This window comes from Hypomesus transpacificus, chromosome 8 (genome assembly GCF_021917145.1).
Source record: "Hypomesus transpacificus isolate Combined female chromosome 8, fHypTra1, whole genome shotgun sequence".
NCBI lineage: Eukaryota > Metazoa > Chordata > Actinopteri > Osmeriformes > Osmeridae > Hypomesus > Hypomesus transpacificus.
This window is the reverse complement of record NC_061067.1, coordinates 1604506-1623908: the sequence shown is the minus strand read 5'-3', so window position 1 is coordinate 1623908 and position 19403 is coordinate 1604506. Positions and strand designations below refer to the sequence as shown.

The 19403-nt window shown below is 41.9% G+C and overlaps 2 protein-coding genes across 2 annotated transcripts; both read left to right on the top strand.

The window, feature by feature from the left end:
* The first annotated feature begins 375 nt into the window (after positions 1 to 375).
* bmi1a (bmi1 polycomb ring finger oncogene 1a) lies at positions 376 to 9465 on the top strand. The gene is made up of 10 exons (XM_047023578.1): positions 376 to 738; positions 4179 to 4309; positions 4658 to 4754; positions 5139 to 5194; positions 5567 to 5617; positions 6168 to 6276; positions 6994 to 7039; positions 7282 to 7380; positions 7509 to 7589; positions 8154 to 9465. Exons 2-10 carry the CDS (start codon positions 4192 to 4194, stop codon positions 8466 to 8468), a joined length of 972 nt encoding a protein of 323 aa, XP_046879534.1. The 5' UTR covers positions 376 to 738; positions 4179 to 4191; the 3' UTR covers positions 8469 to 9465.
* A 2686-nt stretch (positions 9466 to 12151) lies between these two features.
* Positions 12152 to 16774, top strand: spag6 (sperm associated antigen 6). Its single transcript, XM_047023607.1, has 11 exons — positions 12152 to 12289; positions 12488 to 12583; positions 12707 to 12873; positions 13548 to 13731; positions 13805 to 14010; positions 14433 to 14606; positions 14769 to 14921; positions 15193 to 15384; positions 15578 to 15694; positions 15914 to 16059; positions 16236 to 16774. Exons 1-11 carry the CDS (start codon positions 12265 to 12267, stop codon positions 16297 to 16299), a joined length of 1524 nt encoding a protein of 507 aa, XP_046879563.1. The 5' UTR covers positions 12152 to 12264; the 3' UTR covers positions 16300 to 16774.
* Positions 16775 to 19403: the final 2629 nt, after the last annotated feature.

Sequence of the window (19403 nt, the reverse complement as noted above, 5' to 3'; positions counted from 1 at the left end):
CGTTATTGGTTACCTACGCAAGGCTATCCACTTGCTCTACGTAGCCTATTTATTAAATAAGCAAGGCAGAGGGCTGGCTCTCAGGAAGATGAACTGTCGATGAAAAGCAACGACTCTGTTTCTGGTAGAATAGTATTGTTCACCAAGCAGCGATGCTACAACTTACTGTTGTCTTGACAGCACGTAACGTGTTGTGTTATCAAAAGCTTCGAGCAATATGCTTAGTAGCATTTAAACTGTGGACGCGAAATGAAATTCTTTGTGTTGAAGTACAATACATTGTGAACGTAAACTAGCGAAGTTCGCATACACCGACACTAATTTCCAGGCCACCCTTAAGGAATGAGACCACGTGATCAGAGCGGGGCGGTCGAACCACAAGCCATTTTGGGGACGGTGTCAGTTTCCACAGAGCACACTCTGCTGCATTTTTCAAGGGGCCGATTTTGGAGGCAAAGTTATCGTTAACGATATCTGACTGTTTGGGACGCACAGTCGAAAGTCTGGAATCTACGGCAAGGATAGATATTTCACGCACTCCAAGTCAAAAACGGGAGAAAAATACGAGTTTTACGCATCTGAAATGAGCTCCGCTTTGCCTTGCGCTCTGAGCAATTGACAGCGTCTGCAGCTAGTTTCAAGATGGCGCCTCGGCTCATATTCATTTTCTGCTGATCGCCTCCTAACTTTCATTGTCTATTCGTCTCCAGTCTCACAGTTCACCGGCCGAGCCATTGGGTATGTAATATTCGATATCTGTTCTTACCAAAGGATAATTTACAAATTGGTCCCGTGCACTTAATTGTGATTTTCGTGCGTACGAATGTGGACCGATCCATGGTGGATGCAGGGCTTTGACAGTGGCTCGCGCTTACCGACGTGGAACACTGTCCTCGCAGCTTTCTAAATTATGACCCCTTCACACATTGTCAATGCATGTCATAGAAAAACTAATTGCGTTCTACACTGTTTAATGTAAGCAACTGGTTAGTATTGTTTTTTGAAACCTACGTTAACGTCGTTTATATTTCTTCAAAATCTGTGATCTCGATCGAACAAGACCGAGATTAGGGAGATGTTCACCGTGGCCAATACTCAAACGGCCCCCCTTATTGATATATTTACTCACAATGTCTTCATTTTATAGAAATATGATCTTCTGGATGTTGGTAACTGGTCACTGTTTTTGCTTTACGCATAGGTTGCCGGGTTATGGATTTATTAACTTAAGTTCTTCATTTGGTGGACTGTCCTATGTGCAGGACGACTGGTGAACCATCACTTCGCCAATATTTAAAATCTATCAGATTTTTAAAACAAAATTTCACGTAAAAAGAGTGAACAATCCCTGTTAAGGTTGTCACCGAGTCTGCACAGTTTTATCGTTTTTGTCAACATTGAGCGCTGGTGGTGAGCACTTTGATTGGGTGTTATCTCAGTAGTACCAAACATAGCCTATTTGAATTAGGCTGTGTCTAAATGCTATATTCAGTGGTGTCTTCATAGCTTTATAAACGCTCCAATAAGGGAGATGATATGTCCACACCAGTTTAAAACACTGTGACGTTTGTTAATATTTGCAATTGGAAACTGTTCCCAGCGGCTCTGCATTGTGTTGTCAGATAACACTGTTTGTGCGTGTGAAATAAGCAACCCACATTTTGAACACGGCCTGAATATTAGGGTTTAAGAATGTGTACATCCAGGGTCTGTGGTGAATTGTTTTAGTTGTTTGTGCCTTTATGTTGCCGCTTCATGATCGCCTATTGAGTGTCCCTCTACCTTACAGAGCCTTCAACAGAAGTCTTGCGCTGGCAGGGACTTTGTAACGCCGTTCCGTCAATGCCATCTTTGGAGGATATAATAATGTCCAGTGTTATTATTCCGAGTTGCTTTTCGATCATGATTGACTACAGAGTATCAAAGCGAGGCCCAACTCTTCACATTTGCCCGCGTTAATTTAACTGTCTTCAAGCTCGAGACCATGGTGAAGGGATTCAAAGTTGTGTCTTGTTGCAGTAAAAGTGGAATTCAAACACAAGGTTCCACCACAAAGATAACAGGGTTTAGATCTATACATTTTATTTAATATAAATTGAGCATGGTGGAGGGGGGTCCATTAGCGTGCTAGACTGAATGACTTCGAGGTCTAGAACCTTTTGGGTTAATTTTGTACTCTGACATCGTATCTTGCACTTGACGCATTCCCATTAATAGGTCGGTATGTAACGTATGCCGTCAACAGGGTCGCTTTTCTAATGTGGACTAATTTGAGTCAAGAATGAAAACAATTCAAACTTAAACCATGCACCACCATAAACCAGGCTTTTATGGATTTGATCTGATATGAGTCTATGTGCCCCTGTAGATTCACTGGAAGCAAACGCATTGAGATTTGTTATGGGCAGTCTTATAGTAGGCTATAGCGATAACAGTTGTGCAAACATGTAGTCGATCGATTGATGGGGTAACCGTGTTTATGTTAGGCTGCTCAGGATAAGTCACTGAAGTCGGCAATCTCAAAATCCGCCTTTTATCATCCTTCTCCCGGTGGCAGTGTCATAACGGCGGCTGTGACCTTTCTCAGGAGTCTGAATTATGTATTTCTTAAAAACAATTTGACTCTAAGTTTATTATGTAATGTGCTGTTCCCATGTCCTTTCTCTTCATTACCACGAATGATATTCCGTTTGGAATCATGTCAGGCGTGAAGGCTGTAGCTATATGGATGATGAGCGCATGAACGTATTTCTGTAGTTTCAACATATTCATGATGGTCGTTTTAGCAGCCTCATGACCCATCTTGTGATTTATAGAACGCTTTATAGTAAAATGAAGACGCTCACTATTCATTTGTGTTGACGTTAGACTATATTATTTTGTGTAGGCTGTGCCGATTTACTGGAAGAAAAAAAAACGAATTTGCTGTTATTTGTTCCGTAGACAAAGTTTTGATCAAAGTCTCGTTTAGGCATGAACAGACATTGGTCTTCAGCGTTAAGTGGAATATAAACTGGATATGTTGCCTGTATAGTCTGGGTCGCGGTCGTCATGCACGACTGCTGAATATACCCATGCAATGTATAGATTTAGTTGTGCATAAACTTGGATAATAGACGTTCAGACGGTGTCGAGGTCGAGCTGTGGTGTTGTTCCACTGACTAACTTATGCAGCACGCATACGGAAACGGCACAATCAACAGAAAACGTTGTCAAAGCTACGTTTTGTTTAATTACACCTGTGCGCACAAGAATAAGGCAAGGCACATCAACGAAGAGTAAGAAATTGCAAATACGGTTGTGTAAAAATTGTGCTCCATATAAATAAAATCGTATCATTATTTTTTTCGAGAAGCTTTTTTTTTTTTTTTTTTCAAAATGGCAGCCATGATGTCGGGACCAGCGGTACCCAGTTCGCAATGAGAAGGACGAACAAACATGTAGCCTTTTATTCGTCCATGAATACCTGAATTAGTGATTACATTTGTCATAAACCGAGTCTTCGGTCACGGGCAAGATGCCAAGTAGTGCAACCGAAGTTGCCATAGAAACGGACAGATTATTCGTGTGTGTTACACCTGAGACGGTGTGATTCAGTGTTTTTCTCTCACCCGAGAGTTTGACGGATAATTAATTACTAGAATGGCCAGAAATAGAACTGATATCAATCCAAATGAACGCTTGTTCTCTCCAATGGTGAACACTCTGATTCGTGCGTCCTCTTATTTTATTCCTTTAACACGCATTATAACGTCTAACTGGTACGACGTTGGGTGAAGCTGTCCATGTTCTTGTCAGTCTGCCACCAAATTCTTTGGACGATTCAGGGGCACTGTTGTGTCATGGTGATAGGGTGGGAGGCTCGAGATTGGTCTCCAATCTGTAACACGTGGTTTTGAATGCTCTCCTTTCAACGTTGAATAATATCTCCACCCCCCAGTTGTCGTACTCTGAGAACGACCAAGCCGTTCATTTGGTTGTTATAGTATTAGCATAAAGTATGATGTTTCTTTAACACCGACAAAACAACCCCCCTCCAAATGGTTTAAATTATTCAGCATGTGATGATTGAGAGCAAACTGGGTAAAGCCAGTTATCTCAGTGTGCCAATATTATTAACTTATAAAATGATTGTCTAACGGGTATTTTTCTCCCCCCGTGCTGGTTGTCGCTGTTAGGACTGTCCATCCCATGACGATGCATCGAACAACTAGAATCAAGATAACCGAGCTTAACCCGCATCTCATGTGTGTTCTGTGTGGCGGATACTTCATCGATGCGACGACAATTATAGAATGTTTGCATTCATGTAAGTTCTGGAACACTTTTTAACGTTCAAGAGAGTCGCCTTTCATACAAAATGATTTTTTTTTTGGCAATGGGCAACAATAAATTTGCATGAAGGAATTCCAATCCTGTTTATTTTTAATTGGTTAGTAAGCATTAGAGTATAAGGATGCAGTGTGTTGGACAAACCAATAAAAAAACAGGATTCGATATCACGTAAAAAAGTAAAAGTAAAGAATATTTGACATGTTGTTTACTTGAAACCCCTCTTTAGTAACAGTTGATCCATTGTGGTAGACATACTTAGCTGAAATGAGCTGTGCATACACATGTTGAATAACTTAACGCTTGGTTTCTCAACGGGTTGCAGTTTGCAAGATGTGCATAGTCCGTTACCTGGAGACCAGCAAGTACTGCCCTATCTGTGACGTGCAGGTGCACAAAACCAAGCCTCTCCTCCACATCAGGTGAGGACAACAGGCTGTCCCTCATAGCTTCAGTCAGGCCCAACCTCAGACTCCGGTCAGAGCTCTGCCACATGTCAATATTTGCAGCAGGGGCAGTATAAAAATAAATAATGGTCTGTTTTTTCTTTAGCGAAGTCAGAACCTTGAGTACCTGATATGTAGTTACCACCCCGGAGGAAATCCCTCAGAAGTTCTTCAGTTGATCAGTGTCCACCATCTTCCTGTTTGGATGAAGTCTAAAAAATATATTGTTCTTGGCTAGGAGATTATTACACGTTAAAATACTTTTTATTCGTCACACCGACCAAAGACAGTGATATGGTAGGACTGTCTGATAATCCACACTCCTCCTGAAACTGTTCCTGAAACTGTTCCTGTCTTAAGGTCTGACAAAACCCTTCAAGACATAGTTTACAAGCTGGTTCCTGGTCTCTTCAAAAGTAAGATCAGTTTACTGTTGGTCTCACTTTCTGTGTTCTAAATGGAAGTTGTTTAGGTAGTTTTTTTTTTGTGGTTTTTAGTTAACAAAAAAATAAATGTATTTACCTCCTTAAAGTACTGTCCCATGGATTCAGAAACCAAATTATTTAGATTGAAAATGACACTTATATATGAATTATTTTTCTTTAAACAAATAACGATATGAATATGATGTACAAATATATGATAGAAATAGGTTATTTGCATGGAATCAAGTGAAATTATTTAGGTAATCAGCAATTTTTTATTATTAATGCAACAATATCTGAGTTGTGATGGACAGTGATTTTTATTTATTTTTTTGACTTGGGACCTAATATTTTTCTCCCCAGATGAGATGAAGAGGAGGAGAGATTTCTATGCAGAGCATCCAGCTGTAGATGGTTCGTTTTACAACAGCTTTTTTTTCATGTTGAAAAGTTTCTGTTCATGTTATTATCAAATAAATTAATAATGATCTGTACGCTTTACCCTTACTGTGTGGATGACAAATAATGTTCAGATTAGACATTTACCCTCTAGCGTACTTTTATTACATTTCACATTTGACTCATTCCGCAGGCATTTTATCCAGAGCGACACACAGAAATGGTACATTAAAGTACAGCAGATATCAAGGCTCAGAAGTGCATAGTTGTATCAGCATTTTGGTGGACATTAATAATGTCTTTATTTACCAGCACAATGCAAAGAGAAACAGCCTCATGTAGTCTGTCACAAGACTATATGAGGCTACATAAGACACGAGTGCTGTCTTGAAATGCAACTTTTTGGACAACTGCAGGATGTTCATACCTGTCTCTCTTCCCTTTTTCTCTCTGTCTTTTTGCTCGTTCTTTCTTTCTCCTCTTTCTAATGCTGTCTTCCTCCCTCTTTCTCGTTCATTCGTTCGTTCTGTCTCTCTCTCCCTCTCTCTCTTTCTCTCTCTCTCAGCGACAAACGGGTCCAACGAGGATCGGGGCGAGGTGGCTGATGAGGATAAGAGAATCATCACAGACGATGAGATCATCAGCCTCTCCATCGAGTTCTATGACCAGAACAAGTAAAACATGCTCATGTTCATCTGTCCTTTTCAGGGACAATGATTTTAATTTCTTTCTATCTTCTGTTTTTGTAGTGCTTTCTATGTGTAACACTTGAATAACTAAGTTACTGATATCGATGTACTCTGAGACAATACATTTACATTTATGCATTTAGCAGACGCTTTTATCCAAAGCGACTTCCAAGAGAGAGCTTTACAAAAGAGCATAGGTCACTGATCATAACAACGAGGTAGTCCCAAACATTGCAAGCAGCCAAAACATGAAGCATACATTGTGAAAAAACTAAACAAGTGCCAAAAGGGAAGACCCATAAGAGCATGCAGTTATACAGGTTACAAATTAAAACAACATGAACCACAAAAAGTGCAGGACTGTACCTGTGGAAGAACAATACATAGTAAAATATTTCACAGCGAGTAAAAGACTTATTGGCCTTACAATACAATAAAGTTTGTAATCATATCGTAGACTGATTATGAAAATAAATCTAAATTATTTAATTTATAACTATTTAACTGTAAAATGTATAAGCTTAACATCAGTAAAAAATATCAGTTATGACATATTAAAAAATAAATTGTTCATAGTGCTTACATTTAGTAGAAGGCACACATACCGTTATTTAACACTATCCAGTATTGCAACTATATTTTCTGTATATTATTGAATGATATTAACACACTATGATTTCCCTGTGTGTGTCGTCTGTGAAGGGTAAAGCACACTCTGTTGACGGAGGACAAGCATCCTAAAGAACAGGTATGTCTGGTCATGTGGAAACCATGGCAACTCACTGCATGCTCCTGTCCTCTGGTTAAAAATATGAATTTACACAGTTAAAGCACATGTATGTTGTTAGCATGATCGCAGTGTGGGCCAACAACCTCAATATTTCTTCTCCTGCCTGGCAGTTTATTTACTTATTTATATATAAACACTGAACAGAAGGATTGTTTAGATTTTTGTCTCCATATGGGTGATGATGATGGTGTTTTGTTTAGGCCAATCACAAGCGGTACCTGCAGTGTCCGGCAGCCATGACGGTGATGCACCTGAGGAAGTTCCTGCGCAGTAAGATGGACATTCCCAGCAACTACCAGGTAGGAGACACTGTGTGTGTGTGCGTGCGTGTGGGGCTCAATACTCTGAGCTTCACCTCCTTTTGGATTCAGAATCCTAGTTGTTGTGCTTTTTGTCCTTTACATCATGTCTCATTTTGCTTCTGAAGGTTGAAGTGATGTACGAAGATGAGCCTCTGAAAGATTACTACACATTAATGGACATAGCTTACATATACACATGGAGACGGGTAAGATACTCCTTTATAAAAGAAATTGAGATTTGTAAAATATATTTGCTTCCTTTCAGGACAAGGTTATTCTCCAGTCTAAACATTTGGTTTCATTTGTAAATATATAGCTACTGTTGTTTCTGCAAAAATCATTGTGTCTTATGCGGCATGTGATTAAAGTACAATTATTTTTTATACATGATTTCCATCAACCGGAACACAATGCCAGTGTAGTGGGGATGGGTAATGCTTAGTGGTAGAGCATGGGGATGGGTAAAGCTTAGTGGTAGGAGCACAGGCATGGCTCAGTGGTCAAGGGTCTGACTGCTGATCAAGAGGTTGCAGGTTCAGATCCACACTAGGAGTTAATTCTAAATTAAATGCATCATAATACATTACATGATTACAGGGGTGTGTGTTTCATTATACATGGCTGAGGAATGTCTTTCTGAAAACAGCAAATATTACCCCCCCCCCACACACACACACACACATCCTCAGTATACATCTAAAGATCTGGCCCACCCACATATGAACCCAAACCTATGCCCCTGCATGATCATCCAGCCCTCTGTGTTCCAGAATGGGCCGTTGCCTCTCCAGTACCGCGTGCGGCCCAGCTGTAAGAAGATAAAGCTGAGTCAGCAGGCGGGAGCCGGACGATCGGGGCCCGAGAGCGACTCGGCCAGCGACAAGGCCAGCAGCCCTGCCGACGTCCCCTCCACCTCCTCCTCCCTCCCCAGCCCAAGCACCCCCCTGCAGTCCCCTCACACAGGCTTCCCCCTCGGCCCTGGGGCCCTCAATGGGGCCTCCACCTCTGCCCAGGGCCGGCCGCACGCCTTCAGCAGCAAACCTCACAAGGCCTCGATCAACGGATCGTCCACCTCCTCCGGATGACCCTCTCTCGGAACCCGGCCCCTGACCTATGACCCCCTCTCTCCAGCCAACGCCAGAACGTTCAGCTACCGTTTCCATGCCAACGTAGTTCCATTGTCGTAGACGCTCTCTTTTTTATTACTGTTGTTGTTTATGAATATAATGAAACGTGTAAGTTTAACGTAGTGGAAGTGAATCATTTCAATAGGAACAGGTTGAGGTTTTGTGATGAAGAGAAGCTGGCAGTGGAACAGCGTTGGGAGACTGTTGGATATAATGGCCAGCGTTTAGTATCCTGAAAGCTGCATTTTTATTTTACAGATGTGACTGAAGATAGCCTTTATATTATTTTTTCTTTCCTTTTAATGATTTATTCAAACAAATGTGTTGACAATTTTAAGTGTGTTTCCAACCTATTGTCAATCAGTTTAAGCATGGTCATGAACTTTTTATTCCTAGAGATGTCTGAAACGGTTGGTTTCCTCTCCAGTTCAGTTCTGTCACTTGGCAACGCAACGCAGTCTTGAAGAAAAATAAGAGCGGCCATAATGGGATTCATACAGAACAAGAATCGTACATTTTGGGACAGTGTTTGGGATTGGTAGAGATAAGGAGCTGCTTGGTTTATTTATGTTCAGCGCTTTAATTAGCCTAGGCTACTTGAAACGTTTTTTCTTTTCTTTTTATAGCTGCCGTGGAAATGAATTGAGTAGGCTATCATTGACTCGTAGGCCTATATCTTTGATACTGATCACCAAGCAAACTGGCAGGTGTAAACGCTCATAATGTACATAGCGATGCAAATTAAATCAGTGATTGCGTCATATGTTCTCTCGCGCCAGAGAATGATTTGCTCTTCTAAATCCACCAACCTCACCCCCCATGTCACGCTCTATGACAAATGTTTTGATGTCTCCCGTGTCCTTCGTATTTGTATCGCTCGATTGTATGGACAACTATTGTATTGTTACTGTTGCACAGTATAAAAACATCTAAATAAAAACATTTTACACTTAAAGTTCATTTTTATTTTTTGTGAAATGCAGCTCAAAGAGTAGGATAGGCTTCTGGGGGGGGGTTGCGTCCGCCATAAAGTTCGTTTGGTCGGTAGCTTGTATTTTTGAACGTTCACATATATATGTATTTATTTTTGGGTGGTTGAATAGCCTAATACTAACCCGAAGACAAAGCGGAACTTGGAAAATGCACAGATGTCTGGTGCATGCGCACCATGGATTTAAATCCAATGAAAAGATGACATGTCAAAGAGTTATGTTAATTAACGACATTAAATTAAATACCTTGGCTTTGTGGTTTAGGTAGACCTAAAATATCTGATTTGATTCTAAACTGTTAATCGATAAAATATTTGTAACTAAAATAATCTTCATACAAATAGGCCTATTGAAAGCCCATTTCCGTAAGAGGCATTATCAATTTGTTTATCTGTCTTCCACTCATACCATTTTAACGTGTTAAATGTCATTTTATAAACGTCTCATTGGTAACCTGTCGAGTAGGCCTACAATTTCGATAGCCTGTTTCAGTTCAAGTCCCATTGTTTGAATGGAACGTTAATATCCTATACATCTGCCTATATTTTATTTCATACTTGAGTCGCGTGACGCATTGTCAGTCACCTAGCTAAGAGACAAATGTGATTTATTTCCCCCCTCACATTGAAGTGTTAATTTAAAATAATCAAATGTTATTAGAAGTCATCCCTAAAATATTTAATTAATTTAGTTAGCCTATAATTAGGCAAGAATAAGCCTAAGTAGGCACACCCATGCCTCAAGATTGTGAATGTTTTGTTCTGAAATAGTTGTTTTATAATTAGTCACTGAACACATCAACAAAAGCTGTATTTTCTTCAGTGAGTAGACTTGCAAAGATAATTATCGGTGACGTATGAGTAGTAGTCTAAATGAGATAGCCTAAAATTTCGATAATGTCCGTAATTTCTAACAATTATGTCTTGTAATGTAATGTGTTTATTCATTTAACTGCAAGCATTATTTTCTTTTTTTGTTGCTGTAAATCAAGGGATCGTGGATACAAATTTCGAAAAAAATTATATAAATAATGTAAATAATGATCTAAGCCTATTTATTTAAGTTGTATTAATTTAAGACGCTTTATCCAGGTATTGGTGATAGATATCCAAGTATCATCTAGGTAGGCTATATTTGAATTATTTGCATAATTAGGCCTATAGGCGAACGCCACTGCAGTTTTAACGCACAATAGCCACGTTTCAGTGTTTTATGGTTTGTTAGATTACCTAGTCTAAATGATTAGGCTATTTAAATGCTTTATTTTGAGAATCTCAAATACAACCGAAACCACAAAATTACATTTGAAACGCATGCCATTAAGACATCATGTTAAGTATAACATTATTAACACATAAAGACTTTCTAAATACATTATATTGGACCATTATATAACACGATAACACTTTATATAACACCCTGCCCTAGATTAATGTATTGTAAAAGTCCTTCCTCCAGTAGGCTATGTCCTTCAGTAAATTGTCATGTGAGGATGTCACTGTTTTGCCCCAACCCACTTTCCTATATAGGCTAAAAACAAGATCGATAAATCCAGTCTTTCTCTGCAAGAATCCTCTCCTCGTTGTCTGTGGGTTTTAAAACATTTTCATCAGATGCCTCGAACGCGAAACGTTAAACAATTTGGGACATTCTAGATGATTAAAACAAAACTAAAATAGCCAATGTAAAATAATTATTTGAATACACAATTTATTTCATATTAACCTACAAACTACGGGTGGCTCAATGCTTTGTCTGTATAGGACCATACACTGTACTTAGCAGAACTTCAGAATGACAATAAGAACCTGAAAAATACAGGTAATTTATGACGTTCGTCCATTCAACGATTACGTGTCATTTTAGTTAGGCTATAGTTAGGTTGGCTCTTCATAATCCCAGGGGGAAATTGCGATAATACAGGAGTCCATATGAAAATTAATCATAATCAAAGTAAAAATACAAATAAACAGGTTACCAATAGAAAATACACAGGTTTGATCACGGGGCTAAACATCTAAAAAAACATTTTCAGGGGACACAGGCTATGGAGGCTACATACATATGGAATGAATAAAACAATACAATTTAACGCTGGTGTCACACTATAGGCTACAATACCACAATACAACACTATACAGCAACACTATACAGTAACAAATAAGTTAACATTATGATAAGTAATTTCAATACATCGTTTTCAGAACACACTGGTCTATACGATCATTGGACAATCATCAGTATGGGGACAGGCTTTTCTAAACCGCCTTGAACAGCCGAGGGTTTAGCCACAAGTAAGATGTGAAATACGAAACACTGGACTGGGTAACAGGATACAATGTGGCTTTAAGAGACAGATCTACAATGTTTCACCGCTACCGCTCGGTGGTGAACGCAATTTAAATGAAAAATACCAATAGGCTACTGTTTGCATTCACTTGTCTGCAAGAGATCTTAGGTTGCATCCAAACAGTAATACATATAGAGATTCTGATATATTGCTCCTAATCCTTTTAGCATTTTTGTTGTTGCGGGAACTATGCTAGCCACAGAGCACGAGCTGTTTTCGCAACCATTTCTGCTTCCGGATTGTTGCTAGGGCAACTGTAACACGCTAACCCAAACTTGAAGCTGAAACAGAAACGCTGCATCGCATTGCACGAGAAAGCAGTGGTTTAGAAAGAATTCACTACAATAATACTTTGTTGTTGTAGTTAATAACTACGTTGGCTTTTCTGAATTTTTTGTATGAGGTTGTAGTTATGAGTCAACGACAGGTTTTGCAAGGTAAGATGAAGTGATAATTATGTGACGTGATGTGAGTGAATCAAGAAATTCGGCAGTAAGAATGCACCGTTTACTGTTGTACCGTGGCACTGGCACTGCCACTACAGTAGGCACGTTCCTAGAGCTACTGTAACATACTGGTATATTTAAACTTCAGGTATGCCCATACATCTCTGTCGTTTCGTTTTTTTACCCCAGTGTTTGAGCAGTATCAAAAATCAAGAACACAATTCGTGCAGACTGTTGCCGAGCTTGCAACAAGACCACAAAACATAGAAACGTTACAGAATGCAGGTGAGTTGTTATCTCCTTTCCCCTCTCACACACTGTCACACACACACTCTTTATTGCTCTCTCTCTGTCACACACACACACACGCACTCAAACACACAAACTCCCTGCCCTCCTCCCTCCCAGGTGTGATGTCTCTGTTGAGGCCCCTGCTGTTGGATGTGGTTCCCACCATCCAGCAGACTGCAGCTTTGGCTCTGGGACGACTGGCCAACTACAACGATGACCTCGCAGAGGCTGTCGTTAAGGGAGACATCCTACCACAACTAATCTACTCCCTGGCTGAGCAGAATGCAAGTGTTACTTACCACCATGTGTGTCTTTGTGTGTGTGTGTGTGTGTATGTGTGTGTGTGTGTGTGCGTGTAAGCCAGGGTCATGACCCCGAATGGGAGTGTGTGTTGAGGCAACTTGGCATTCTGCCTGGGGGCCACTTCAGCAAACCTAAGGACCCCTTCACCTAAGAGCAGAGCCTTTCTCTGTCTCTCTCCTTCTTCCTCTCTCTCTCTCCCTTCTCTCCTCTCTTCTCCTCTCTTCTCTTCTCTTCTCTTCTCTTCTCTTCTCTTCTCTTCTCTTCTCTTCTCTTCTCTTCTCTTCTCTTCTCTTCTCTTCTCTTCTCTTCTCTTCTCCTCACCTCTCCTCTCTTGTCCTCTCCTCTCTCCCTTCTCTCCTCTCCCCTCTCTCTCTGTCTCTCTCTGTCTCTCTCTGTCTCTCTCTGTCTCTCTCTCTGTCTGTCTCTCTCTCCCTCGCCCTCTCAGTCATGTCTAAGTGCCCAGACCTAAAGGGTGCAGAGTTCACAGGATAATCTTGAAAAAATTGGGTCTTGTTTGTAACATTTCTCAGGAATCAGAAGCTTTGATATATAATAGTCCTCTTTTGTGTATGCACATATGATGTGTGTGCGTGTAATGTAGGTGTATTATATGTGACTATCTCCTCCTGTGTATGTGATGTGTGTGTGTGTATAGAGGTTCTATAAGAAGGCAGCAGCCTTCGTGCTGCGTGCGGTGGCCAGACATTCCTCAGCCCTGGCCCAGGCGGTGGTGGACTGTGGGGCGCTGGACGCGCTAGTCGTCTCTCTGGAGGAATTCGACCCCGGGGTGAAGGAGGCCGCGGCCTGGGCCCTGGGGTACATCGCTCGGCATAACGAACGTACGGACACGCAAAATCTCACACACACACACACACAAATCTTGCCCCACAAACACCTGTTTTCCATGTGCAGACCTGTCCCAGGCGGTTGTGGAGGCAGGGGCGCTGCCTCTGCTGGTGCTCTGCCTCCAGGAACCAGAGGTAGCCCTGAAGCGCATTGCAGCCTCCGCCCTCAGCGACGTGGCTAAGCACTCCCCTGAGCTGGCCCAGACCGTGGTGGACACGGGCGCAATTGCCCACCTGGCACAGATGATCCTCAACCCAGACGCCAAGCTCAAGGTGAGGAGGGTGAGGAGGGTGAGGAGGGTGAAGAGGGTGAGGTGGGTGAGGACCAGAGATGGCAAAAGTACTCATCCTTCACTCAAGTAGAAGTGCAGACACTCATGTTTAAAATGACTCTGGTAAAAGTTGAAGTACTAACTACACCTTTTCACTTAAGGTAAAGTAAAGAAGTGTGGGCTCTGACATATACTGAAGTACAAAGTAGCCATTATTACTACCTGTTTTAGTGTTTTAGTAAAAGTAATAGTACTGATACCAGAAAAATCAACTTAATCCACTACACTTTGTTACTTCCCTTCTCTGGTGAGGAGGGTGAAGGGTTAGTGGATGAAGGGCTCTGAGCTTAGAGGAGGAGCTGGAGAGAGATGAATGTTAGTACCTGTCAGTAACTCTCCCTCCCCTCCTTCTCCCCCTCACAGAGGCAGGTGTTCTCCGCCCTCAGCCAGATAGCGAAGCACTCGGTGGACCTGGCAGAGCTGGTGGTGGAGGCGGAGGTGTTCCCGGCCGTGCTGGCCTGTCTGAGAGACCCAGACGAGTACGTCAGGAAGAATGTCACCACGCTGATGAGGGAGATCACCAAACACACTCCTGAGGTACTGACACACACACACCACACACACACACCACACACAGACACACTAAGGTAACACACACCACCACACACTCTTATATTCATCCACACTTAAAGGGGACCCTATCAGTTCAGTTTTATACTTATGTTCACAGACTGACTGCCTGTGTGTTTATGTGTCCAGCTGTCTCAAATGATCGTGAACACAGGGGGTGTTGCCGCGGTGATAGACTACCTGGGAGATTGTCGTGGCAACGTGAGGTTGCCGGGCATCATGATGCTGGGATACGTGGCAGCTCACTCTGAGAACCTGGCCATGGCGGTCATCGTCTCCAAGGTGTGTGTGTACTTGTGTGTGTGTATGTGTGTGAGTGTGTGTGCGTGTGTGTGTTGAGGCCTTTCTCCTCATCAACTTCCTGTCCAGGTTTAACTTGCAAGGTGACTGATTTAATTCCTCTGTCTGTCTATCCCCCTGTATGTCTGTCTGTCTCTCTGTGCCTCTGTCTATCCCCCCGTATGTCTGTCTGTATCTCTGTGCCTCTGTCTGTCTATCCCTGTGTGTGTGTGTGTGTGTGTGTCTGTGTGTGGTTGCTCCTCCCATCCTCCAGGGGGTGCCCCAGCTGACCCTCTGCCTGTCTGAGGAGCGTGAGGACCATGTGAGGGCTGCCACGGTCTGGGCCCTGGGGCAGCTGGGCCGCCACACGGCAGAGCACGCCCGGGCCGTGGCCAGTGCAGGAGTGCTGCCCCGCCTGCTGGGCCTCTACATGGATACAGACAGCTCCGAGGACCTGCAGGTCAAGGTAGGGTCACCCAGCAGGGGCCACAGGTCAGGGGGCGTCTCACCGGCTGTGGTGGTATGGGGTGTGGCCGGGTGGAACACACACAGACAAGGGACTCTGATCCTGATGTTTGTCCTATCAACCCTCTCTATCTCCCTACTTCCACCACCATTCTCTCTCTTTCTCTCCCCCCTCTCTCTCCCTCCCTCCCTAGGCGAAGAAGGCTCTGAAGAGTATCCTCCAGAAGTGCACCCACCTGCCGGCTCTGGAGCCCCTGCTGTACGACGCCCCCAGCAACATTCTCAAACATGTGGTGGGCCAGTTTAGTAAGGTGAGGCTGGAGAGGCTGTGGAGGCTGGGGGGCGGGGGGGGGGGCGAGGCCAGGTCAGCAAGGTGAGGCTGGGGCTCTGTATAAGTTGCTCACCATACACAAAACCCTCACCATTTAAGCTGTAACAGTGCACAACAGCTGTATTCACTACATGATCAGATGCCATGTGAATGTTGGGGGGAAAGGCAGCAGTGTTGAGGGTGGTGTCTCTCGGCCTAGGTGCTGCCCCACGACAGCAAGGCGCGGCGCCTGTTTGTGACCAGCGGGGGGCTGAAAAAGGTGCAGGAGATCAAGGCAGAACCTGGCTCCGCCCTGCAGGAACACATCACCTCCATCAACAACTGCTACCCTGAGGAGATAGTCAGGTACACACACACGCAACAACATATCTAGATGTCCACATGTCCATCACAGAGCTCTCCCAGTGCTGTGTGCCTCTGTGGAGGTGAGATCATGGGTGGAGGTGAGATGATGTGTGGAGGTGAGATGATGGGTGGAGGTGAGATGATGGGTGGAGGTGAGATGATGTGTGTTGTTGCAGGTACTACTCTCCTGGCTACTCTGAGACTCTGTTGGAACGAGTGGAGAAATACCAGCCTGTCTGAGGGTGTGACTCACCACAGGACATCAGCTCACATCCCTCTGCACACCTGAGCTACACACCTGAGCTTCACAGCATCCTAACAACTATGATACTGTGAAAGGACCCCACATATATAGTGAATTAAAATGTTTCTTACTTAGAATGGATTATGTTGTGTTTTTATTGTTTCTCTGTTTTTTTTTTCATGCCTGTTGGTTTTATATTTTTATACCATGTGTCAATTTAACAAATTATGATTATTTAAAGATGTATGTGAACATTTGAAGAGACCCAGTGATCGTTTTCTAAATAAGTCATGAATGTAAATATACATTAACACATTTGTGACAGTACACACTGAGATATGTTGGTTGGAAATTGCAGAATATACAAATTGTACACATTTGGATAAAAAATAAAAATAAAGCACCGAATAATGAACGTTGAACAGTCAAAACGATGTAGAGTAGAAACTAAAGTTAAGTTAAAGGAAATGTTTTCAACAGAAGCAATAGTGGGTCAAATAAAGATGACCGTCAGAATGCGCTGCTATTCTGCTTCCATGTTACCACCTTAAAATAAAGTTGCCTTTACTGAACATAATTTAATTTGGGAAATGTATGTCTTTATCGTTTCTACCCGAAGCAAATAATTATCTAATATAACATGTATTTAATGAAAAACAAATTGATATCAACGAATATTTGACGTAAACACGTAATCTCACTTTATAAAATGAAAAACGAGTATTTCACTTTTAGATCCCGTTTGGACTTCGCTATTTGTGTCTTTGACGGTACCGTGTGTCTTGCGCCCCCTGGCGGCTGTTCTTCCTTCTCGTATTTCCAACAGCTGCGCAGCACATGGCGACCCGCTTTTGTTTATTGTTGCCAGCATGACTCGAGTCGAGATTTTAATGATGGTACAATGAATAAATAAATACATAAATAGGCTAGCTGGCCCGTGAATGCATTTAGAGCACGACCGCGTTTTATGTGAAGCCTAACATGCGTGGTCTGTGCGGGTTAGACATCCTCTTGGTCATGGGTAAATAAGAAAATATTTAAAATATTGTGCAATTTACAATTTGGGTTATAGACTGATACGCAGTTTCATCTTGGAAACGTAGGCTGTATGATTACAGAATTTTGAAAAGATCCTATATCCCAATATCCTATTTACAAACCTTGCGTGATGTTGGCTTAGGGCTATTCTACCAGAGATAGGAAAATTACAGTAGCAGACGGACGTTTTACATTAAATTCTAGGCTAAAGGCTATCCAATCAAGTTGACACTAAAATATAGGCCAACTTTTTATTCTCATAAAATTACATAATCTTTTAAAATTAATTTTAACCTTTGTTCTAGTGTCTTAAATGTATGGTACCAGAGCAGCTTTAAGATTTCGGGCTCCAATTTGTACTTCGTATAAAAAAATTGGCTATTGTAGTTTTACGGACAGCATTCAGTCTCTAAAAGTAGAACATACAAGTCTCCAGACTTAAGTGTTCTGACTTAAGTGTTCTGCAGTATTTGGGATTAAAGTTAATTTAGTCACTATAGGCCTATTCTTGTTCAACGTAGTCAATAGGCCTAGCCTACTTTGTTTTATTCCCTATGAAGCATGTAAACTATTAGCAATTAAGTTACTATTGATGTGAGTAAAACACTAAAAACAGTCTACAGTGGCCTATAGTAGATAATAGATAATAGTAAAATAGGGTTAGGGTTTTTCATTGTTTAAATATTAAACAATGAAAGTCTGCATGCTATTGTATTTGTTCAATATTTGATTGTCTTTTAAATATAATTATATGTAAGAAATTGCAAGGGTGTACATTTCACTGTTAGGCCTGTGCTGTGTTTTAGGTGAAAGGTGAAAATCGTTCGATAAACCCATGTTCTCTAACCGTTTTTCATAAACGTGTTACGCAGCCTAATTAGGACGTGGAGTGGCCAAATAAATGAAAGTATTAGATTAATCCTGTAGCGTAATGTAACCATTTTTGTTTAACGAAAACTATTGAGAAAAAGACCCTCTGTGGTTAAACCGTTGGCCTAGACGAAGTTTGAAAAACTTCAGTTTTAAGAGTTACTGAGGGATATGACGCGGACCTGGTACCATATTTCATGTCGCGTGAGTTCCATGTCTGTTTGACGTTACCTGGTGCGCGTTTCCTGTGGTCATTATCTCGCGTTCACACGAGGAGCACCGCTAGACAAAAAACTACAAAACGAAGACTAAAAGGTACAAAAATAAACTAAGCATTCAGAGTTTAGCAGACCAATTGCTTTATTGATTTGAGTGCAGTTCTTATGGAATGGAGTGTATTGTTATTATAATTATGACCAATATATGTGTAGAACAATAACCATTATAGAACAGGAATTGACCTCACATAAGACAACTCTTAACGATTAATGCGTTGACAGCAATAAACACACACACACACACATACCCACACAATCAACCACACACACAAAATGCTTTAGCAATGCTTAAAAAGTACTCTGGGTCACCACCAAGTTCAAGATGGAATCTGCAAGGGAGACTTTCCTTATCTTTACAGTTCTGAGTGCAAATGCAAAAGGACACGAAAAAAGGTCCGACATGTAACAGTATGATTTGGGTTTGTTCCGCAAAAATCCAGATTTCTAAACTAGTCTGCGTCGTTTTTTAAAATCTTTCCTATCCAAGAAAAATCCCACCCTTGCAGATTGTGTCATTGTCAATCCCTTAACACTTATAATTCCACATCCAGACATCTTATTTTAGGGTCTGGATGTCCACATCTTTCTATGCATGTAACACACACAGTACCCCCCCCCCCCCCCCCAACAAACTAACAAAAACAAATGTAATTGCAACAGTATAGAACATTTAAACCGTACAATATTCTCTGAGCTCATAAGGGGAGGCCAGAGGAAGGAGCCTGGGGTGAAATGGTGTCCGGCTGGATAGCTGATCCCGGTTACCGAGGGAAACCAGTCACCGGTGTGTGATGAGAGGAAACGTGTTCCAGCCCCAGCAGGATGGGGTCAGGGGTCAGGGCTGAGTCCATAGTTGGATTCAAGTCTGTGAAATGGCAAATGTTCTCAGAGCTAGAGAACTCACTTTCCCAGCA